This window comes from Pelophylax lessonae (assembly GCF_965119305.1).
Source record: "Pelophylax lessonae genome assembly, chromosome: 3".
Classification (NCBI taxonomy): Eukaryota; Metazoa; Chordata; class Amphibia; order Anura; family Ranidae; genus Pelophylax; species Pelophylax lessonae.
The window spans coordinates 585,281,541-585,306,339 of record NC_138770.1 but is presented as its reverse complement, the minus strand read 5'-3'; the positions used below and the strand labels follow the sequence as shown (position 1 = coordinate 585,306,339).

General features: G+C 42.8%; 1 protein-coding gene across 1 annotated transcript; it reads right to left on the bottom strand.

Moving 5' to 3' along the window:
- Positions 1–454: 454 nt before the first annotated feature.
- On the bottom strand, positions 455–24,799 carry ETAA1 (ETAA1 activator of ATR kinase). Its single transcript, XM_082251721.1, has 6 exons — positions 24,489–24,799; positions 14,606–14,740; positions 13,276–13,349; positions 11,662–11,768; positions 6,884–8,772; positions 455–801 (listed from the first exon to the last, which is right to left on the bottom strand). Exons 1-6 carry the CDS (start codon positions 24,667–24,669, stop codon positions 677–679), a joined length of 2,511 nt encoding a protein of 836 aa, XP_082107847.1. The 5' UTR covers positions 24,670–24,799; the 3' UTR covers positions 455–676.

Here is a 24,799-nt window from a genome sequence, read left to right as displayed (position 1 = left end):
TTCAACAAACTAATGAGCAAAGGCTGTGAATACTTATGTACAAGTGATTTTTATTGTTTTTTATTTTTAATATATTTGCAAAGATTTCAAACAAAACTTCTTTCATGTTGTCATTATGTGGTATTGTTTGTAGAATTTTGAGGAAAACCCTATAGTTCCCCCTTCTCATTTGGGGAGTGATAACCAACTTTAATGTGGTTCCCTACTAAACCTTGCCAATTTAGGTATATTTAAAAAAAAAAAAAAAAAAAAAAACATTCTGAAAAAAGTCTTTGAGCAAGACAGGCATTACTAGGGTGCTAAATTGTGTGTGGTATTATCAGATATACAAAAAGAATGAGTTACAATCATATTTATTAAGCAAATGTAACACCAACAAAAACACATACGAAAATGTTTTTAGAAAAATTTGGAAGAAAGGTTTCCAACTTTGTTGTGTAGTGAAAATAGACTCTGAGACAGTGTTTTAAGAAAGCATGATCAATACAAATCCGCAGATTTTATTCCTGATCATATTAAGATATTTTATACCAAAGGGTTTTTACATTGTAAACATTTATAAAACAAACAAACTATAACAGTGTTTGCTGTGAATTTTTTTTCTCACAGAGAAACTAGTACATCCAACAAAAAGGTTAGTTTTTGTGAAAAATTAACAGCGGATGTTAACAGATCACTATGTAGGTGCATGGTCATTGGAACACGCTCTCTCTTTCATTTTTCTTCGAGCCAAAGCTTCCTGTTTTTTCCGCTCAATCTCTTCCATTGAGCACTTCTTACTTAGGTCTTCCGAAACAAAAACTAGAACAGAAACAAGAGTACAGATCATAAACTCCAATGACCTCAATGGGTTGAAAACTTAAAAAAACAAAAACTACTAGTAGATATAAAGTGAACTCATCTAGGAGTACCTACAGCAGTTCTCATTCACCTCTGATAGGGACATGCCCGTCATTCTGAACGAGTTTAGTCAGACTGGGCTTGCCTGTTCCCTGTCATTTCCCCACATTCTTATTGGCCCTTTACAATGACAGGTTGCCAGCTTGGCTAATAGCCAAGTGTGTGGGATGGGCATAGGCAGTCTCTACCAATGACAGGGTGCATTCCCAGGGGCGATCCAATCCGATCCACCTGTCAGTTTTTCAGGCAGACCTGATCGGATGCTCCATGCATCCCTATGGGGCAGCGGATGTCAGCGGTGACATCTCCGCTGACACCCGCTGCTCTTCGATCCAATCCTGTCCGTGAAATCCGGACGGATGGAAACCCTATTTTCCATCCATCTGGCAGATCGGATAAGAACGGACAGGCGGTCCGTTCTCATCCAATCTCCCCATAGAGAACAGCAGTGATATGACAGCTTTGTCTAAGCACAGAGCGGAGATGGAGCGGTCATCCGCCTGCTCAACGAGGATCTGCGGATTGATTCCCCCGCTGAGCAGAATGGACTCCGTCGGCGGTTGCGCCTGTGTGTAAGGACCCTTAGTAGAGAATGACAGCTGCTGGAAGAGCATCTAGCTGACTGCACTTTATATCTACTATAAATATCTAATATCTACTGTTTTTTTTTTTTTTTTTTTTTTTAACAGTTACTGTAAACTCCGATTGAAATGTATCCACTAACAGAATCCTTGTGAAAATAAAATGTTCTGTGCTCCAAAAAAAAAACAGGACAGTCCACAAACTCTGACTTCTAAAGTGTAGCGCCACAACAACCACCCCCTCCCCCCCCCCCCCCCCCCAATCTCAGTCAGCAGTACACTGTGAGCACAATTATTAGGCAAGTGAGTATTTTGACCAAATCCTCATTTTTATCTGCATATTGTCCAACTCCAAGCTGCATAGACTTGAATGCTTATTAGATTTAAGCATATTAGCAGATGTGTATTTGTGTAATTAGGAAGGGTGTGGCCTAAGGAGATCAACACCCTATATAAAGATGTGCATAAATATTAGGCAGCTTCTTTTCCACAGGCAAAACGGGACAAAAATATTTGAATGAGAGTTTAAAAGATTTAAAAAGTAAATAGTCTTTAAGAGGGATGCAGCACTCTTGAAATTGCTAATATATTGTGGTGTGATCACAAAACCATCAAAACATTTTGTTGCAAATAGTCAACAGGGTCACACAAAACATGTTGAGGAAAAAATATGCAAAATAACTGCCAAAGATTTGAGAAGAATGAAGCTACCAGTAATCCATTATCTTCCAGTGCTGTCATATTCCAGAACTGCAATCTACTTGGATTGCGCAGAAGTACAAGATGTTCAGTGCTCAGAGATATGGCCAAGGTAAGGAAGGCTGAAACCTGACAACCATTGAACAACACACACAAGTTGAAATGTCAAGACTAGGCAAAGAAATATCTAACGACAGATTTTCAAAAGGACTGATGAGATGAGAGGGACTGTTGGCAGACCAGATGGATGGGCCTGTGGCTGGATCAGTAACTAGCACAGAGTTCTACTTCGACTCAGACGCCAGCAAGGTGGAGGTGGGGTACTGGTATGGGTTGGTATTATTAAAGATGAGCTAGTTGGACATTTTTAGAAGACACTTTCTTCAAGCAGTGGTACAGGAAAAAGTCTGCATCTTTCAAGAAGACCATGATATTTAATGCAGGACAATGCTTCATTGCATGCATCCAAGTACTCCGTAAAAGCCTTAAAGATGAAAGAATAATGAAATGGCCCCCTTCCTCCTCTGACCTAAACCTTATTGAGAACTTGTGGGCTCTTTCTAAATGGGTGATTTACAGTGAAAGAAAACAGTACACCTTTCTGAACAGTGTCTGGAGGCTGTGGTTGCTGCTGCACAAAAAGTTGATCGCCAATTGATCAAGAAACTGACAGAATCCATGAATGGACGGCTTATGACTTATTGCAAAGGAGGGTGGGTATATTGGTCACTGATGTGTTATTTTTATTAAATCTTTGGCCCCTTTCACATGGAGCGGACCGTATTATGATCCGCTCCGGCACTTTTTTTTTTTTTTTCCCCCACGGAAACGTATGTCCGCATATCATCCCATCCGTTGGCAGATGATACACGGACATAATGCATGTCTATGGGATTGCGGATGTCAGCGGATGACACCGCTGACATTCGGTTTTGCGTCCGCTCTTTTTTTTAAACGGAAGAAAAAATAGGGTTCTGTTCCGTTCCAAAAAACGGAGCAGAACTGAAAGGACGCAAATCGGATGTCAGTGGATGGTCATCCTCTGACATCCGTAATCCCATTTGACATGCATTATGTCCGTATATCACCCGCAAACGGAACGTCCGTGTGAAAGGGGCCTTTATTTGCAAATTTTGAGTTGTTTATTATTCTCACATTTTAGAGTCGGTTCACACTGAGGCGACACGACTCTGCACGACTTCAGGGGCGACTTGTGCATTACCATGCACCACGACTTCGGAGCGACTTGCAGGGACTTCACATAATTGAAGTCTATGCAAGTTGCTCCGAGGTCGCCCCGAAGTAGTACAGGACCCTTTTTCTAAGTCGGAGCGACTTGTGTCGCTTCTATTAGAACAGGTCCTGTAGCGGTCAATGGACCGCGAGGGAGCGCGACTTGTCAGGCTGACAAGTCGCGCTAGTGTGGACCGGGTCTAACAGATGAAAACAAACTGAGAAGGGAAAATGTTTGTTTTTTATTTAGTTGCATAATAATTCTGCACACTAATAGTTGCCCTATAATTGTGCACACAGATATTCTAAGAAAGCCAAAACCTACATTTTACTTTCCTAAATATTCAGGTTTGAGGTTTATTAACATTTTGGTTTGACAGAAAGCACACTAGTCGTTCAATAATAAAATTAATCCTTAAAAATACAACTTGCCTAATATTTGTGCGCACAGTGTACTTTGCAAGCCTTTAAAGCGGTAGTATCCCGCTTTTTTTCACTTTTAACTACAGGTAAGCCTATAATAAGGCTTATCTGTAGGTACAATTAATATCTCCTAAACCGGCACGGTTTAGGAGATATTTGCAGTGCATGCAGCCGCTCACGCGAGCGGCGCATGCGCTCTGAAGTTCCGGTGGACCTTCAGCTTCCCTTGCCGGGAGCTTGCGGGTGTGAAGTCATCGCGGCTCCGGTCAATCACAGCGCCGGAGCCGCCGAACCCGGAAGAGACGCCGTGGGATCATGTCAGCGCCCGCATCGGTGTCCGGGGGTCTGTGTCGGGGCTTCGTTCTAAGGTAAGTAATTCATAATGAGCTAGTATGCGATGCATACTAGCTCGTTATGCCTTTGTCTTGCAGGTTTTTTTTTTTTGGGTTTACAACCGCTTTAAGCTATCACTGCAAAGTGCTACCTACTGCCATTTCTTTTGAATTTCACACACTTAAACTCTTACTTCCCACTTCCTAACTGGAATGGTCTTTGTGGTCCCGTTACATGACCAGTTCCAACATTGTAAGAGAACATCAGGCTTAGCACCGAGCCAATCATATGAGGTGAAATTTACATTTCCAGGCGAACTCTCTACACAAACTGTGTACACTACACTCCAATAAAGAAAAAACTATATAACATTTGTTTGCCAGTTTAAGAAAAACTTGCTGTCTCCATATTGAACAAGAAACATGTTAACACTAAACTAAAAAAAATTAGGTAACTATATAACAATTTAACAAAAAAAAAAAAAAAGTAATTTAAAGTGGAAGGCGAGTCAATACCAAACTAAGCTTAAATCTACTTCCATCCAAGCCTATTCTATCTCCTCTGTACAAAGAAAGAGGTCTATACTCACCTATTTTTAAGTCGCTGGGGTCCAGTCACATGATCGGTTCCCATCGCCAACTTCAGTGTAGAGGAGGGACAGCGGACAACAGATGGACCCATAGTAAGCCTATGGGTGACGTCATTGCCCTGGCTCTGCAGCTGTTGGCAATCTCTCCTCTACACTGAAGCTAGCACTGGACCGGAGCGACTGCAGAATAGGCAAGTATAGGCATCTTTCTAAGGGCAGACTTAATAGGCTTAGAATGGGGATGACAGTAGATTTACCCGAAGTTAGCTTTTTAATTGCCATCTACTTTACACTACTAAGTCAGTTTAATGAATAGTGTGTGACACTAGGACCTTCATATAATAATGCACATGTAAGAAGATGACAGGGAAACTATATTACATCTCACAAACTGAATTCAATGTGATCCCAGTCACTATGCAGAATGCTGGGAGAGGGGTAGGGAGCCAATTATAGTAGCAGAGTGCTGAGGATTCTGTGAAACTCTGACTACAAATTGAAGTCCATTGAAAATGTACATTAGGGGAATTAGTAAAATGGGGCAGCTGCAAAAAAAAAAAAAATAATAAAATCACAGATGATTGCAAGTTAAAGGAAATCTTATATTATATTATTTGGAAAATGTCTTGGTGGACAATTATACCAATTTTTTTTCCAAATCATAGATTCACTGAAGTGTTTTATTAGTAATATTATTCAATATACAAAAGAAGATTTGTTTGATTTCACCTGGTGGGCAACATGCAGATGAATCGTGTATCCCAAACTGCTAAATCTCAATAGATGGCCTTCCTATTCACAGTTGTGAAGGGCATATGTGGCATCAAGAAAGCAAGGGAATGTAAGAATTTGTAGAAGAGGCTATGGGGTTATAAAGAGAGCCTGTAACTTAGCCTAAAATACAACTGGTTCACTCTTAAGAAAACATAAAAGGGCTACAAATCACCTACCACACACAGATTAGATCTGCTGCCTCTGCTCCTTACTAGAATCACTGCTTTGCCTTAAAGCAAGAATATGATCACTTCCCTACAAAACTCAGTGCCATAGGTGGATTGAAGTCCGACCAGTTGTGCATCTGACCTATACAGTAGCAATGAAGGCAACAATACAAGCTGGGTACACACCAAGTCTCTATGCATCAGAAAAATACTGCAGCTCGGACTTCATAGGTGTCCTCGAACTGCAGTACGGCCTTATGCACACTGGACGTGTAGCCCCCAATGCATGAAGCTCCAGTGTTTAGGAGTGGGAGGAAGGTACAGGCCCTGTTATCTGCAGCCTGTCAAACTCTATGACACTTGCTGCAGCTGAATGGGGCACCAAGTGGTACTTACATTTAGTGCAGTATGTAGGATGAATGCCCAAAACGCAAGCAGTCTGTATTCTGGGCACTTGGCCCTGGGAGCAAACCGCACTAAACCTAAAGTTTTACTAAACCCAGGACACTGCATTCACTATATCCGTTATCCCAGAGTATGCAGAACGTGGAAACGCAATTATTTCAGTAAATATAAACTGCTAAATCCCTTTTCTCATCAGCAGTATATAGCAATCTTATGGCTTCTATCAGTGTCTGGTTAAAGCTGGTAGGAGGAGTTTTTATTCTAAACTGACTGTCCTATGAGGCTGCAGGACCCATGACCCTCTGTCTGGACTGTGCTGATTGGCCCTGTGCTGATCACATGCACCCTTCCAAGGCAGAAAAAAAACTCTAGCAATACACACGGAACTGAGCATGTGCAGAGTGCCCCCAAGGCTCTGTACTAGCAGGAGATGGATTGGGGACAGTGGAAGGGGAAGATCAGAGAAGACAGGATAAAACAGCATTTTTATACAATGTGGAGGATTAACCCCTTAGATTCCCCAGCGAGTATAAAAAGCATGCTTTAATGCATTTACAGACTGGTTTTACTGTTGTGGTTTTAGTAACACTTTAATTACGGCTCAATGCACCATCTAGCCCCGTCTGTTCACAACAGCTGTCAAACTCTCAGGGTTTAACAGGCTTCTGGCAGCAGAACTGGGTGACATGCCTGTACTTTTCAGCCATTCCTAAATGCCAGAGCGCATGCTCTGGGACTAAATGACAAGAGTGCCAGAGCCCCAACAGTAATTCACATACCTTTTGATGATTGTATTGTTGATTCTGAAAGATGCCGTTTTAATGCCAACTGCTGATTAGGAAGCACTTGCGACTGCAAACTGGGATTTCTGTTATTACTATCAACATAACTTTGAAGCCTTTTAGAAGTGTTCTCATTTCCAGAAAGAGAGCTATTTGTGTGGACAGACAATACTTGAGAAGCCTTCGTTTTTGTAAAAGAGTACTTTGAAGGTGCTTGGGAAGTTCTTGCATTGGCTGTGGTGGACTGTGAAGGTGCTTGGGAAGTTCTTGCATTGGCTGTGGTGGACTGTGGATTATTTAGTTTTTGTAAGTGAGGCTCATGATACTTTTTAGAGTCCGCCACAGAAGGCATAGAGTTTGACCTGCTGAATGCCGCAGAAGCCTGGTTTGTCCTTTGGAAGGAGCTGTTTTTGAAAGAATTTGAGCAGTTTCCACTCACAGATGCAGGAGAAACACCTTTGGCAGTTATTTTATTAGAACTTAATGAGCACCCACTGGATTTATTTGAAGCATAAGAACAGTTTGTGGCAACATTGGCTTCAGCTTTATTATTTGTGACAACACTCTTGGTGGAAACGTTATGACTTGAACTAAAGAACTGAGTATTTCCCTCTGATGCTTGAACCTGAGTTAACTTTTCCACGTCATCGCAGACCTGATATAATAAGTCATCATCATCGTCCTTCTCTTCCCATAGACTATCAGATTCACAGAACATATCTAAGACCTCATCAGAAAACTTAGGGTCATCCCATTCATCAGCATAACCAGACTCCTTGTTTTTAGAGGCAGCATGGGTGTTCTGTACAGCTTGGATACCCTTTTTGCTTAGTTCATCCTTTTCTTTTCTAGAGCTTAAGGGCTTTGATGAAAAGGTGTACGTTTTAGATACTCCAAAGTTAGAGGAAGAATTTGTTGATGATTTTAGGGCAGGGGTGTTTTGTTTTGTAACCTGGGTCTCTGATGACCCTAAAGAATGTGCACTGGTAATTGTCCTGTCTCTTGTACTTTCTTCAGTTCTTTTCACATTTGAAGTTTCAGTTCTCTTTAGGTCAGAGGTTTTCATTTTACTTCCCTCACCTTCGTTTATTTTTTGGGGTACAAATTTAAAAGTATTTGGCTTATTAGAGGTATTGACCTTAGCTGTGCAACTAGAACTTTCTTTCCCTCTTACAGTATCAAAATTAGCACCTTTTGGCGTTTTCGAACTGAAGTTACTTTTTGGAGTAGCAATCAACTCAGGATTTTGAGTAATCTGCATAACAAAAGAATCGTCTTCAAGAATGTCGTCTCCCCATTCATCGTCAAAGTCATCTTGGCTATTCGATGCTGAATGAGCCATATCTGAGGACTGAACAGGTTCCATTAGACTAGACACAGCTTGCTTAGAATTTGTTATACACTGCAGCATATCTGAATTTACTTCTGAAATGAAAGGAAAATTATCTGAACTTTTATTGCTTTCAGGTGGAACTATATCTTTTGTCAGTAGCGGATTTTTCCCTGTATCAGAAACAAACTCTTGAATACTGTTTGTGGAAACATGTGACAAAGTTTGGCTTAACCGTCCACTGTATTTCTGTGTAGAACAATCAAATAAAGCATTAAGTGCTTCTTCAGCCTCCTGGTCCACGGGCTTCTGACTACTCTTTTCTACTGCTACTTCTGAGCTTTGGCTAACAGATTTCAATGCTAGAGATACTTCATCTTCTTCTGGGATGTACTCCAGGGACAAGCTATCATCATTCTCCTGAGCATCACCAACATTAACAGCGTTATGTCCTTTTTCTATTAAGTCTTCATTCTGGTCTTTATGTTCAACCAAATTCCTGTCTAACTGCTTTGCCAATTCCATCAGCTCTTCTTCTGTTTTCAGAATTCTAGATCTGTAAACACGAAAATGGGAAAGTAAGCCACACAATTCCAGCTCTTTGGTTAAAATGAACATGATCACAACACAATAAATCTGCCATAAACCAATAAATAAGTAGATCATTAAAATGCATAAGCACATTTTCAATGAAAATGTATGTCAAAAGATACAGCTTGCTAAAGTTTTTTTTTTTTTTTTACAAATCAATGTAGTGTTGCCCAATGTTACCTACTGATTAGTAAAGGAAGCTGACCATACCATTAAAAAAATACTGTGGAGCATAGCCATTTCCAATGTGTACAGGAAGACTTCAATAAGTTTAGTAGCGTATAGCTGTGAATCTAACATTTTTGGACATTCCCCGGTGGTCAGAAATCTCAAACTCCAGTGTAATTTGCTGCATGTCCCCTAGCCCCACTTGTTTTTGGGATTAGCAAATGGCCACAAGGGCTGTATTGAGTGCAGAATGTTAGGTGTTTAATTTATTTGGATTTGCTGGGTAATTCTTGGGGCTCTTTGACAGATCTTTGTACTAGGGGTGTTGGGGAAAAAAAGTACAGAATGGTTATTCGCCACCATGTTTCACCTCCTCCAGTGGATTCGCCAACACCTCACCTCATGCACTGCACACATCAAGAACACAAACCCTTCTTTTTCCCCACCATTCACAAAAGATTCAATGTTTTGGTGAACCAACAACATAAAGGCCTCCATCTACAGCTACTATTAGAAGAATGCAAAAAAGACTTATCAATGAATTACCCCATTATATAACCTTTGGCCTCCCAAAAATTCTCTGTACCAATCATACAAATTTAATAAGGGGCTAATGACTTTACACTAGGGATCGAACGATTATCGGCAAAGCCGATATATATCGAGGGCCGATTGGCACTTTCCCCAATATATCGGAATCGCCCCTGAGGTTACAGATATTGCCGATATTTTTGGAAAGTGCTGTACCGGAGTGATGCCTGCAGGTAGAGGCATCATCCCGGTACCAGGGTCCATAGCCGATGGTTGGCTGTCTTGTAATGACAACCAATGCGGCTGAGAAGCCGCTCCGCTGTTCATTACAAGGAGCGGGAGGGGGACGCCCCGCCCCCCCTCCCAACACCTTCCGCGGCTCGCCCGGGTCTCCCGTCCCACCGGGAGACCCGGCCATCCTACCTGCATAGCCGCCGAAGAGAAGACCCGATCAAACCCGCATTCGGATCTGCACTCTGATCGGGTCTCCATGCAAAAACCTGGAAGTGATGTCATGACACCACTTCCGGGTATTCGGCGCCAGATTAAAAAAAATATGGGCAGCTCAGTTCGTCACAAAGCAGTACAAGGAAAAACCATAGAAGAGATAATCCCATTTTCTCTAACATTCATTGACGAACACAGATCTTCCTTATTCTTGACTGTAGATGGTCCCAAAGCAGTGCCGCATGGAGGAGTAACTAAAGAAACACACTCAAAAAACACACCACACACAAACCCCAACAGAAGAGGAGCCAAAAACCTCAAAACAGATGCCCCCAAAACCTGCATTTGAAGAAGCCCAAATATCAACTTTTGAAACTTTGTAAGGTCTGCACAGAAAGCCAGCCAGGCACTTGTCAAATTTGAGACAGACACCCGATGCCAAAAGGCCCAAGGGGCACCAATGGCCCTGGTGGAGTGTGCTGTACCAGAGAAGGGAGGAACCTGGCCCTTAATGGCATAGGCCTGGATAACAGTCTGTCTGATCCATATAACTTGATCCAATAGTGGCAGACAAAGTTGCCAAGCTTTATCATGAATCCGACCTCTGAAAGGAGGCTGTAGCAGATATATACACATAAACCACTGCAACGCCATCTACCTAGAATGCGAAGGGCGCAGACACGGGGAAGGAAGGATAAAATCTCCAGTGAGGTGAAAATCAAATACCACCTAGAGAAGGAAGGAGGGACACAGACAGAGAACCACCTCACAAGCCAGCGCCAATACTCGGGGTATGGAAAGAGACCGCAAAAAAAAGGCAACCATCTGTGAGAAATGCACCAAGGGAAGACCCCAAGTGTCTCGAAGAGGGGCTTCAGAAGCACTGACAGAATGAGTTGTGGGTCCCGGGGCTGCAACAGAGATCGCACTTAAGCAGCTACAGTACATGTTGAACCCTTTGAATAGAGTACAATCAAAGAGTAGGCAGCCATGGAATTTTGGAGGAAACCGCAAGGGCAGAACCCTGGCCCTTAAATGTCCTCGAAGCGAGCGGTTGATTAACACCCCATTGTAAAAAGGCCAAAACCAGAGACACCGAGAAGGCACGTGGATGAAAACAGCTTGCTCACACCATGAAAAGTAAGCCTTCCAAGTACGATGGCATGTAAAATAAGCCTTCCAAGCACGATGGTCTACGTACTATCCAGCAGAGGTAGCGGGTAACACTCCCATACTCCTGAGACAGACGGCCTCCACACTTTGACACGGACATCAGATGTATGTATGGTCATACATGTCCTTGTGAGTCCTTTAACTCTTTAGCTGCTCCAGTCCAGGATGAGGTTGTTGCAGCCAACTGCACATGCAGCTTGCATGTGCTCGCTGGGCAGACTGGGGTGACAATTGGATCTAAATTATCCAGGCTGTTGTCCAACTCAGCTGTTGACTGAGGGAAAGGGAAAAACTATTGAACCACTGGTCCCAGTAGGAAGGGAAGCCCTTACTCCTTATACTAGGCAAAAAAATCTGGGCAGCCTAAAGCAGATGGTTGACTACCAGTTATGACTGCCTATAGGCGGTGCTGTGTTCTTTTTTTCTTCCTAGTGTCCTACTTCTGAAGATGGTGCTATAACCCTACAGTCAAGAATAAGGAAGATCTGTGTCTGTCAATGGGGAAAAAAAAAAAATAGAAAAAAAAAAAACTTACCTGTGCAATTTAGTTCTAGTTCGTGTTACTACTGGAGTACACGGGATAGCATCATCTCCTATCCAGACACCGAAGTAAGAAGCATCAGAATCTGTGGCCTTTTTTTCCTGGAAGAGAGATTTTTCAAATTATTTTGTAGACATTTCCTTTTAAAGTCCCTGAAAACCTTCTGGGACAGGGACAAGAGCCTAGTACTTAAAAGCAGAACTCAACTGCTGCCAAATTACCTCAACCCACCCATTCTGTGCAGCCATTTTTTTTTTAAATGGTAGGTGCGCCACCGGTCTCTTCCAGGCATTTTGGAGCTGACATACACTAGCGGCTGATGTCCATGCATGTGCCCAAATGCCGCCAGCTTCTGGTGGATAAGCACTGCCATGCCCCAAAACATTTATGTGGGCGTGTAGACATTTTGTGGCTTAACACACTGCTCCCTGGGATACCTGGGACATAGCCATCCCAGGAGGCAGTGGGGTCCAGCATTTGCTAAAAGCCGTAACTGATGCAAAATGTAACAAATAAAATGGTAAAAAAAAAAAAAATTATATGGTTAGCATTTGTGGTGGAGGGGTGGGCAGGGACACAAAGTAGGATAATACGGTTTTACTGTTTAGGTGAGTTTAGTGGTCCTGATTTACCTGCAGTAGAGAAAAGTTAGGTCCCTAAGCTGGCATTGATGTGTGACAAGGCTGTGAAAATCTCAGGAACAGATAGACAGCAATACAAATACTTTGGAATCCATTATAAACCATGTATTGTATTTGTGCTTTTACTGTAACTGCTGGAGTTCAGCTTTAAGCTTTGGTGTGCATTATCAGAGATGGAAGTAATGGCAAAAAAATATACAAATTAATTTTCTTACAACTAATTAATTCTATATGAATGGCAGCACAGCACATCATAGTTCATAGTGACTGTCATAGCAGCATGAAGATGTAATAAACGGGCCCTTGACAAACAAAACTTTTTCATGAAAAATATGTAGGCTACAATTTCTGACCTTTCTCCTCAAATGTCAGTTATCTACATGTCCTGATGATGCTTTGCCTTCAGAAAACTTTGAGGTGCTAACCCAAAGTATAGAAAGCAATTCAGAATTGTATTGTTAACTCGTTTGCTGCATGCTTGTTAAAGGTCAGTAGCTCTGTATTATTAAAGTTAGACACAGTCCACCAACAAAAGTCCGCATGTCTCTTAGAGCCCATTCAGACAGGGGCGGCACGACTTGCTGGGACGAAATGTGAAGTCGCAGTGCACCTTATAATTGAATTCAATGCAATCATATAATTGAAGTCAATGCAAGTCGCCTCCAGGTCGCCCCAAGACTTCATATAATTGAAGTCAATGCAAGTTGCCTCCAGGTCGCCCCAAAGTAGTACAGGACCCTTTTTCTAAGTCGGAGCGACTTGCGTCGCTCCTATTAGAACGGGTCCTGTGCTAATCAATGGCAGGCGACCGACCGCGACTTGTCAGGTGAACAAGTCGTGCTAGTGTGAATGGACCCTTAGGACAGCTGTACCTTAAATATTTTTACTCCAGAAACAATAGCATAGGCTTTTTCCAACAAATATTAAGGAAAGGTCTGGCGGTTACAAATTACAGTTGCTATATTACCTTTGGCGCAATTCGGTTTACAATATCTGAAATCTCAACAGTACATTTGCTTGCAGTCTTTTTCTTTCCATTGTCTGGGGAAAATATAGAACAATATCAGTAAATGAGAAGTCCAGATGTCTAGACTGGGGGTAAGAGGGAGTAAAGGTGCAAACTATACTTAGGTTTCTGATCTAAATCCCCAGAATCGGAATATTCCAAATGCCTGTATTGAGAGCGCTTTCCTGCATTTTTTTTTTTTTTTTCTGTGCTTCAGGGGACCATGTGTGCATGCACAGATGTATTTAAAGCAGAACTCAATGGAAAAAAATGTCCTCACTGCATGGGTTAATTACTTGTTGTGGCCAGGGGAGCACCTAAAGGCTATACATACTCAACCCTTCTGGGAGCTGGGAGTCTGGGGAGTTCATAAAGTGTCACAGAATTCCCTCTGTCAGAACAGACACATCTTTCCCATGAGGGGGGTGGCCCTGAGGCTGGAATGCATATAAAGCAAACACTCCGTCCTTGGTGCATGTTTAGCCCCTTGCTAGCAAAGACGTTGGCTTTGCAGCTCTTTCCTAGCAATGGACTTAGATTCTCCCAGCCTCTATGCAGCTGCTGGCTGGTAGACTCCCAGCCGATAGCTGAAAGCAGAGGTAAGCAACCTTTAAGAGGTGGAGAAGCACCTGAACATGACAGAGATCTAAGATCACCGAAGTTCAGCACCCTTATATTTTTTTTTTTTTTTTTTTTAGAAATTACAGAGAAAGGCCTAACTAAACAGTAAATAGAATTTGAAAAACATAATCAAACAAATGTCACTAAAAATATAAACTTAGCCAACCTTAAGCCCCGGTTCACATTAGTGCGATCCCGGAGATCGCATGTAATTCGGAGCACACTGCTCCTAAATTACATGTGATCTCATGTGTGGTGCAAATTTCAGCCATACACTTTGTATGGCTGAATTCGCACCGCATCCGCACTAAACTCGCACATGAGGCTTTTTTTTATTCGCAGCAGAATCAGATCCCATAGTGGTTCACACGAGTGCGATCCGATTCTGTGCGAACTTGCAGATCGCACTGCGATATGCGATCGCAACTGGGGGTGTCGTTAACTTTTAATTGACACCCCCTGCATATCGCATATGACAGTGTGAACTGCCAGAGGTGCGGATGCGATGCGGGATCACGCTGCATATTCGCAGCGTTCCCGCATCGCACAAATGCGAACCGGCACTAAAAGAGGAAAGTGTCAGTAAGGCACTGGACGGTTGGTGTCATGGTAGGTGTCAGTCAGTAGGGCAATGGATGGTGCCAGTCGTTTTTTTTATTATTTTATTTACCTAGTTTAAAACAAGTTGGCGAATTTGGATCCCAAAATATTTCATGATGTTGCTCTGTATCTCTGGATGGAGAATTTATGTCCCATGGTTTGCACTTAGACAACAACTGTGGAGTCTTCTTACTGGAACCATTTTCTGTTTTAAAGAAGTCACAAAATTAAAAAATGAGTGCAGAAATACAAATACAAATTGCAGGGTAAAGCAACATGTTCAAATTTATAACCCCATACCCAGCAGCATATACTCATCTTTGCTTGGCACCTACACCACTCCATTCAGCTGTTAGGGACAGAAGCCATCCCGTGTAAGCACCAAGTTACTCTAGGTAAAGATGGTGCAGGTATGTGGTCTCTCCCCATGTAACAGCGCTGTCACTGATTACATCATACACTCCCCAATACTGAGAAGTACTGGATGTGCTGAAAAGATTGGTGGAGGAGTAAAGGAGTATATGCTGCTGGGGGAAAGGAAGGCAGCACTGCATGGGAAAAGCAAAGCACTGCTTAAAAAATCTGGTCACCAGGACAAACTTTTATTTTTTATTTTTAAAACTGCATTTAAATCAAGTCTTTTAATACTTTACTTGACCTGCTGTCCGCACCACCATCCATTCTTATTTATAAATACAGGGCCTGAAGAATTTCCAGCATCCAACACATCAGATGCCCGATACCAATCTGTGCTTTGTGGTTCCTCTCACTAGCCCCTTCTCACTGCAGGGCACAATGGTGACCATGGGGGCCAGTTTACAGAACAGAGTACAGCAGAAGTCAGGAATCCAACAAAAAACTAGGAGTGCTGGAAGCTGAAGATACATAAAAATACTAAATACAAAGAAGAACGTTGGCATGGACAGCGGACAGCAATTATGACTTATTCCAGGCAGCATGTTTTTTTTGTTGGTTGGAAGACAAAAGACCCCCGGTCATGAAAGAACGAATTGAGATGCCAAAAAGCTTGTTACCTTGCAGTCATGCTGACCTTCTGACTTTAAGCAGAACTCCAGGGAAAAAATGAATTTGGAAACACCATGAATAAGTTACCTCTAATGATGACTTCAAACAGCTTAACTGATGCCAGATAATACACGCAGCATGATTCCTTCTAGGGCTAAAACAACTAATCGATTAATCGACAACTAATCAATTATGAAAATAGTTGTCAACTATTTTCATAATCGATTAGTTGGCCTGCATAAAGAATGCATTATCTGGTTACATATCAGGAAATACAGTGAAGCACAAATACAGCTCAGTACGCTGACCATACTTCAGAAAACACAGTGCAGCACACATACAGCTCAGTACACCATCCATACATGTCGGTAAGGGCCTGAGAACTTGTGAATGTGTGAGGAGCAATGCATATGGGACATGTAGTCCTGGGCAGGAAGTGAGTGGTTCTAAATGCAGATGTTTGTTTTACCTTGCTATAGGGGCACTCTATATTATACTTTGCAGCTTGCTATGGGGGCACTCTGAAGGCAGGAGGAGCCAGAAGCACCAGTGGGGGACCCTGGAAAAGGAGAATCAGGGCTGCTCTGTGCAAAACCATTACACAGAGCAGGTAAGTATAACATGTTTGTTGCTTTACAAATCAGCATCTGAACCCAGAGAAGATACCACTATTATAAAATCGAACAAACATTCTTAAAATTAAATTTTTTTGGAAGGAAGACATTGTTTTTGTATAGCCAACATAAGTGACAGCAGGAGCAGGGAGCTTTTATCAAGCCACCTGCCTATGACCAGGGAGTCATACATAATATACAGTTCTGTCTGAAAATCAGCAAAACAGTCTCATTTTTTTTTTTTCTTTAAATAAAAAATTTCATCTCTGAGTCTGATGATATTTTCCAGATTCAACCTCTAATAGTATATACAGTATATCTCTTCTGTCTATTGTTCTCAGAATGGATAAGAGATTTTTCTCCCCTACCATATAGCTGTTTATTAATATTTACCACTACATATAGGTATTAAAGAATAAATTTCCTTTTTTTTTAACTTTACATATTACCTAAATTATACACCACACTTTAAGGTAGATTAATCGAAAAATAATCAGCCAACTAATCGATTATGAAAATAATCATTAGTTGCAGCCCTAATTCCTTCACTGTATGAGAACTAGAATACTTAACTTCCCTGGCGGTGATCCCGAGCGTGACTCGGGGTTGATTTTTTCTATCAGGAGCGGTAACCCCGAGTCACGCTCGGGGTGGATGTGCAGAGAGCGCAGCGGAGCTTCTCTTACCTTCTCCTGGCGATCCAGCGATGATCTCTCATTGCTGTGACCGCCAGCCGAGAGTCCCGTTGCTCCTCCGTCCTCCGTCGGTGTGATCACTTCCTAGTTCCGTTCCCTGCAGCAGCAATGCTGTATGGGAGCAGAACTAGGGAGGGAAATTCAAAAAAAAAAAAAAAAAAAAACGTTGCACAAAACACAAACACATTTTAAATTATATTTTATATATATATATATATATATATATATATATATATAAAATTATATTATTGATTCAATTATAATTCATGCGTTATATATATATATATATATATATACATACACACACACACACACATTATATATATATATATATATATATATATATATATATAATGCATGAATTATAATCTAATCAATAATATAATTTTATTATATATGTATATATATATATATATTATTGATTCAATTATAATTCATGCGTTATATATTACATATATATATACACATATATATATATATACATACATATATACATACATATACATATATATATATATATATATATATATATATATATATATATATACACACACACATATACACATATATATATATATATATACACATACATACATATATACATACATACATACATATATATATATATATATATATATATATATATATATATAAATAATGCATGAATTATAATCTAATCAATAATATAATTTTATTATATATATTATATATTAAATAATAAAATTATATTATTGATTTGATTATAATTCATGCGTTTGTGTTTCAAATTTATCACATCTAGGATGTCTACTAGAGTCTTGTTTTGGTCAGGTTTAAGTCAGTAATTACTAAGAATTGTAGGTCTATAATACATAACGCCAAATTTCCATGAAAAGAATTGTACCGCTTTTGGTATGTAATTCCTGACAGAATCATACCGCCAGGGAGGTTAAACTGATTGTAAACGATCACCTTGTAAAATCAGCTTAAGATAGATGAAAGGCAAAACATTTGTGTGTAGATAAAAAAGAAAATTATAAAAAAGGGAAAACATGTATTTATAAGAGGAGTGTCATCAGCCCACCAAGGATTCCTCCAAAGGGTCCACAGCTTTATTTTAGTGCTCATATAATAAACATTCAGCAACGTTTCAGGGCCCCTTCATCAAGGCCTCACTTGCCTGATGAAGGGGCCCTGCGTGGCTCCAAAACATTGCTGTATATTTATTATGTGACCACTGAAATAAAGCTTTGGACCCTTTGGAGGAATCCTTGGTGTGCTGATGAACCTCGACTTTGATCATCCACGGTTTCCAGCCTGTGGTCATTGCAGCACCCGGCACTACTGAATAGACAAGTTTCTTAAAAGTGTGAGTGAGAAATTTTGCATTTGGACTTTTGTCCAAGTGATCACATTCCTTCTGTTCTCAGCTACATAACAGGGAGAATGAGAAGAAGCAGCAGCACACTGAGCTTCCCAGTGAATGGCTGTGCAGCAGGGAGGGGTCAGGATAAGTCTGATCATTCCAGAAAAAGATAAGTGCTGCTCAGCACCCTACTCCTTGCGCTCAGAACCTTGTCCTCAGGCTGCCTCTATCTTGGAACTTGTACTCATACTTGGCATCCACTATGGCTAGGCTTAGCTGCCCTCTACGACCGGGGTGGTCGACCAGACACTGTAAATACAAAACAAAGAAAGGGCGCACCAGCCTAGCGCATTATCCTCAGCAAGTTTATTGATAATAAAAGGGTAAAAATCAGCTACTCACAAACATGCGTGAAAGTCAAGAATTTCAATTCCATAAAGCAGCATCTTTACAGGAGTCCAATATCTCATGAAAGCGAAGGGCTGACGTGTTTCGAGGCCGTGCCTCTACCTCAGAGCCTGGAGGCCATGACTAAGTCCATGGCTTAAATATGGTAGACTAGGCCTCCACATGACCCTCAGAGATGTGGGAGGAGATACCACCCATATGGGTGTGGCTATACAGTTAATTGCCTAAAACATAGCTGATTTTAATTGATAAACCCTATAGATCCACTGGCTAAGCTTGTAAATTAGCCAATCAACATCACCTTCCTGACACATGATAAATTATACATTAGAAATAATAAATTATAAGTTGTACAGCCACACATAGAATACTCGGCCATGGCGGTACAGACCAACTCATCCTCCTCTCACTGTACATACACAACAGGGAATAAGAATCAATATGGCACATGATAATTCACAGCTATTGCTGAACCTGACCAAACCACTACCAGTGTGCATCATAGATCCAGGCATGGAAATATATATATGGTATATCTGAGGAAGAGAAGAGGCACGGCCTCGAAACGCGTAAGCCCTTCGCTTTCATGAGATATTGGACTCCTGTAAAGATGCTGCTTTATGGAATTGAAATGCTTGACTTTCACGCATGTTTGTGAGTAGCTGATTTTTACCCTTTTATTATCAATAAACTTGCTGAGGATAATGCGCTAGGCTGGTGCGCCCTTTCTTTGTTTTGTATTTAAGTCTGATCATTGTAGGAGAGCACACTGAGTTCCAAGCACAGCTAGATAACTGACCACTGTGTTCTTCTTAGCGTGGTCAGTTTTTAATAGGAAAGCAGAGGGACTGCCATGAACACCAGGGATTTAACACAAAGGAAGCAATACAAAGAAATCAGGATACTTTCTCATACAAGTACATGGTACAGCAGGCACATATAAGGAATATGAGTGTTGGGGGGTAACAAACGCTTTAAGATGGTTTGAATCTTGGCTGGTTCAGCAGGGACAAGCCAAGATTGACCCATCTATGGGCAGGCCGATTGTACCCAAGTCGATCCATGTCAGATTTTTAGGATGCGATTACTGTCAGTGGGTATGGCCGCTAGCGATAATCGCGGTGTTCTGCCATCAAAGACAGCTCCCCCCCCCCCCCTAAATAGGAGAACAGGATGGCTCTGCGGGAGGGATTCCTCCATAAACACTGTTGATGGGGAACCGAGCAATGCAGGAAAGAAAATCGTATCTATGGTTGGCTTAAAGTGGTAGTAAAGTCCGCTTTGTGTTTTTTCCCTAAATGTAAGTCTAAAACATGGCTTACCTGTAGCTAAAATGTATATCTCATAAATGGGTACTGTTTAGGAGATATACACATTGGGTGCTGCCAGGGACATCACCATCGCATGCGTTCTGAAGATCCAGCATATCGTGCCAGACCTTCAGAGCACCACGCCGGAACCGAGGGTTCTCACGCGCATGCGTAGGAGTGAAGTCATTGCCCCTCCGGTCACTCCTAATAGCTGGAGTCCACGAACCCGGAAGGAAGACGGATGGAAAAAGGAAGCCTTGTCAGCAGTGACAGAGTGTGCCACCAGAGGGATTTGTTCTATGGTAAGGATTTCATAATGTGCCAATATGCGATGCATAGTAGCACATTACGCAATTCTCTTACAGGGGAAAGTTTATCATTTTATTTTTTTACTGCAGCGATTTACAACCGCTTTAAGTCAGAGCTAGAAGAGTGCTGTGTGTAGTATCCAGCACCAATTAGGCTTTATTTGTACAGTAAACAGCAGCGATTAAGGGAAAGGATAGCCATCACTAGAGGTACTTCCAAATCATTTTTTTAACCTGGGAGTTCTGCTTTAAGCGTATTATAAGTAACTGAATCTGTAGAGGCCGATCAGCTGACAGTCTTAAAAGTGGACTTAAACCCTCCTATCCTTTACAGCCAAGGAATCTGCTTCTGTTTGATCTGCAACTGCCATGGTACTGCACATGTGATCAGTTATGACTCCAGACATTTAATAGTTTGACAGTTTGGTTGGGGAGACAAGCAAATGTTGACAGTTAGCAATCCCAGCATTTCAGGAATGTAACTGTTTTTTGAAACCATTAAATCAACTGATTTAGTTCTGCTTTATGATTTACTGCTGCTCGTGAGCTCTGGGCTTCGCCAAAATAGCAGCATCGAGCAATAAGAAACAGGAGCAATGCTGGAGGCAATTTACAGCACACACTCATTTTGGCAGCATAAATATTAAAGCGGAGTTCCACCCAAAAGTGGAACTTCCGTTTTAGGTAGTAATAACCCCCTGACATGCCACATTTGGCATGTCTTTTTTTTTTGAGGGGGGGGGGCGGGTACCTAGTTTTGACAGGTACCCGCTCCCACTTCTGCTCGGAGCGCCGTGGCGCCCTGAACGGAAGTTCTCCCCTCCCTCCCTGCAATCTTCTGGGACATTTCAGGAGGTCCCAGAAGATTGCCGGCCAATCAAGACACACAGCGCAACTTGCGCATGCGCAGTGCGTACCCGGCTGTGAAGCCACAAACTGTCACAGCCGGGTGCCCACACCAGTGATGCCGGCGCCGCTGAGACCAGAGGGAAGAGGATCGAGGCTTCGGGCGGCCACATCGCTGGACCGTGGGACAGGTGAGTGAAAAGGCTGGAACTCCGCTTTAATGTAGAATGTATGTTCCTTGCTAAAGAACATTTTTCATCAAGTTGTTATGGGTAAAGTTCCACTTTAAGGCGCGGTTCACATTGGTACGACATGCGCTCCAACTTTGCAGCACACGTCACACCCCATTCAGTGCAATATAACCGTTCTATTAGGAGCCACTTGAGTCGCTAAAAAAGGTTCCTGTACTTTGGTGCGACTTTGGCATGGCTTGCATTTACTTCTATTAAAGAAGTTGGATGCAAGTCATGCTGAAACCACGCTGGGATTCAGCTTCGAAGCCAAGGCAGTGTGAACCTGAGCTAAAGCAAAGCTTCCCCTTTTGGGTGGAGCTCCGCTTTCATTTCAAAGGCCAGAATAAATTTATATTCTGGCCAACTAAACTAATTAAAGCAAAGCTCCACCCAAATGGGGAAGCTCACTTGTTTGCTTCCCCCTGCACCCCTCCTTGCACCTTTCAGGTGGGGGGGGGGAGCAGATACCTGTCAAAACGAGGTACCCGCTCCGAGGAGAGCAATCGTTGTGCTACGTAAATTCTGCCCCCCCGCCACCATCTGAGAAACACACAGATCCCAGAAGACAGTGGGACCATTCAGAAAGCCGCAAGGCTTCAATGCCTGTTTCCTAGTGAAGATGCCAGTGCCTGATTCCAGGGCCGATGGGGTGCCGACATTGCGGGCTCCCTGGACAGGTAAATGTCTTTATACTAAACAACAGCAGCTACATTATTTGTAGCTGCTGACTTTTAATTTTTGTCGTCTATAGAGAGAAAAAGCCGCACTCCAACTTGAAGGTGAAAAATATAAAATCTGTTACGACTAAGCGGACGTTTATCTGTGAAACACGTCAACTACTATGCATTCATCTCTTGTCTCTGACTGTATTATGGATACACTTTGAATTGATTTTATCTTTTGGATACGAATATAACAGATTTTATATTTTTCACCTTCAAGTTGGAGTGCGGCTATTTCTCTCTATACATTTCAGTTGCCTGGACTGCGGATCCTTGCTGCACCTTATTTTGATGGTTGGGATTACCTTATCACTGGAGCAGTTCTTTTGCCCTTTCTGCTGATCTGTTTTAATTTATGTTTCCACTAGGCTGGAACTCCTCTTTAAAGCGGAGTTCCACTCAAAAGTGGAACTCCTTGATCTTCTTCCTCCCCCCCTCCGGTGCCCCATTTGGCAACTTTCAGGTGGGAGGGGGAGGGAACGGGTACCTGTTTTTGACAGGTACCCTTCCCCACTTCCTGGGAGACAGCACCGCGGCTCTGTCCCTCGGAAGTTCAGCCCCCTCCTTTTTCCTCCGCCGCTGGGCCAATTACAAAGCGCAGCCCGCTTTGCACATGTGCAGTAGGGAACCAGCAGTGAAGCTGGAAGGCTTTACTGTCGGGTTCCATTACTCTGGATGGCGGCACCCAAGAGCCGATACGTAAATCGGCTTCGGATGCCGACATCGCAGGCTCCCTGGTCAGGTAAGGTCTACTATTTAAAAGTCAGCAGCTACAGTATTTGTAGCTGCTGACTTAATTTTTTTCTTTTCTTTAGGGGGGGGGGGGGGGCGGAAATCCACTTTAACCTTCAAGTGCCTACCTAATGTGCCTAGACATGTTTGCAAGCATCTTTTCTGCCAAAACACTGCTGCCAGGAGAAAGGGGTTTAGTAGAGCTGAGTAAACACCCTGTGTGCATGGGGCCTAAAGTGGGGTTCACACTACAAGAAAATCGGGTGAACGATTGTCCGATTTTCCTTATTATTTCACAAAAAATCGGAACCGATGAATGAAAATTTGTACGAAAATTCTCGCGAGACAAAGGCTTTTTTTTTTGTTTCTGATAATGCGCAGTCTATCTTTTCTGAATTTTCTTGTACACAATGAAAATCATTCGTTGTGTTTCCGTACCAGAAAAATTTTGGAGTTTGTCCCTTCGGGAATTTTCGTACAAAAAGTTGGAAGCGGCTGTTGAAAGTGGTGTACAAACTATACGAAAATTGTACTAAAGTTCTTCAAATGAAAATGTTCTCCTGATTTTCTTATAGTGTGTGTGGGCCTTAGATCTCAGTTCACACTATGGGCTTCAAAGTCACCCAACTCTGAAGCTGTGCCGTACAGCGTGACTTCTTCGCGGCTTCTAAATGACTTAACAGAAGACAAGGCAAGTCGCCCCCAAGTAATGCAGGAACCTTTTAGACCCGATTCACACTACTCCGACTTGTCAGGTGACTTGGTCACCTGACAAATAGCGCAATATTCGGTGCAATGGAACCGTTCTAATCAGAGCGACTCAAGTCGCTCCGACTTAGAAAAAGGTTCCTGCACTCCTTCTGGGCGAGAAGTCGTTTGCAAACCGCGATGAAGTCGTGCTGCACGGGCAACTTTGAGTCGCCCTGGTGTGAACCGACTCTCACTCAGTTGGAGCGACTGAACAATTCCACAATTGCACTGAATGGGGCGTGACTTGTCAGGGGACTAAGTCACCCGACTGGTCGTCCCAGTGTGAACGGAGCCTAAGTCCTGGTTCACACTGGGGCAACTTGTCAGGCGACTTAGCCGTCTGACAAGTCACGCTCCATTCAGTGCAATGGAACCATTCTAATCGGAGCAACTCAAGTCGCTCCGACTTAGAAAAAGGTTCCTGCACTCCTTTGGGGGGGACTTGCATTGATTTCTATTGGAGAAGTCGTTAGCAAGCCACAGTGAAGTCACGCTGTGACGCGGCTTCAGAGTCGGGCAACTTTGAAGCAGCCCCAGGGTGAACCGAGCCTGAAGGTGACAGCTCTCTGGCGGGTTGGGACTGGGATCTGAGCTCATCCCCAGTGATCACGTCTCCCTTGGTGACGGAAAGTCTTCAGAACGCCATTCCCACCGATAGAGCAGCACACAGAAACGCGTATTTCTCAGCCCAGTATAGTGTTCCTGTCGGGGAGAGTTGTCACCGGCATCATTACACCGGCATGAGAGATCCGCCCCCGTTTTCAGGTGCCGCTCCAACGCTGGTGATGGCGCCTTAAAGCGCTTCCATCAGTAAGGGCGCGACGCATAGAAAACTGAGGATTTCTCTGTAATTCCTGGTGATCCTGTGGTTGTCTATCTGCTGCAGTCACACATCCCCAGTGCTGTCTGTAGGCCCTCCAGCACCACACACACTGTACACAGCATGACCACAGGCCGCCATTACCCTCCTCCTTCTCACTCCTGGAGGTTACAGGGGTGGAGGCCGGGCTGGACAGGCAGGCAGCGCCAGCTTTCCGGGCCCGGCTCAGTTTCTTGCTCCTGCCGCCGCCCGACTCTCTTCTCTCTGCCTCCTCCTCGCACGTCCGCCGGGCCTTTTCAGCGACATGCCTCCTCCGGCTCGCCATGGCGCCCGGGGAACACTCCCGGACACACGGTTTGCCGGTAATACGGTAACGCAGTCCAAGCCAGCGACAATATCCCAGCCTGTTACTACAGCGTCGCCATCTTTCCGCGAACCGTACGCTGATTGGTCGA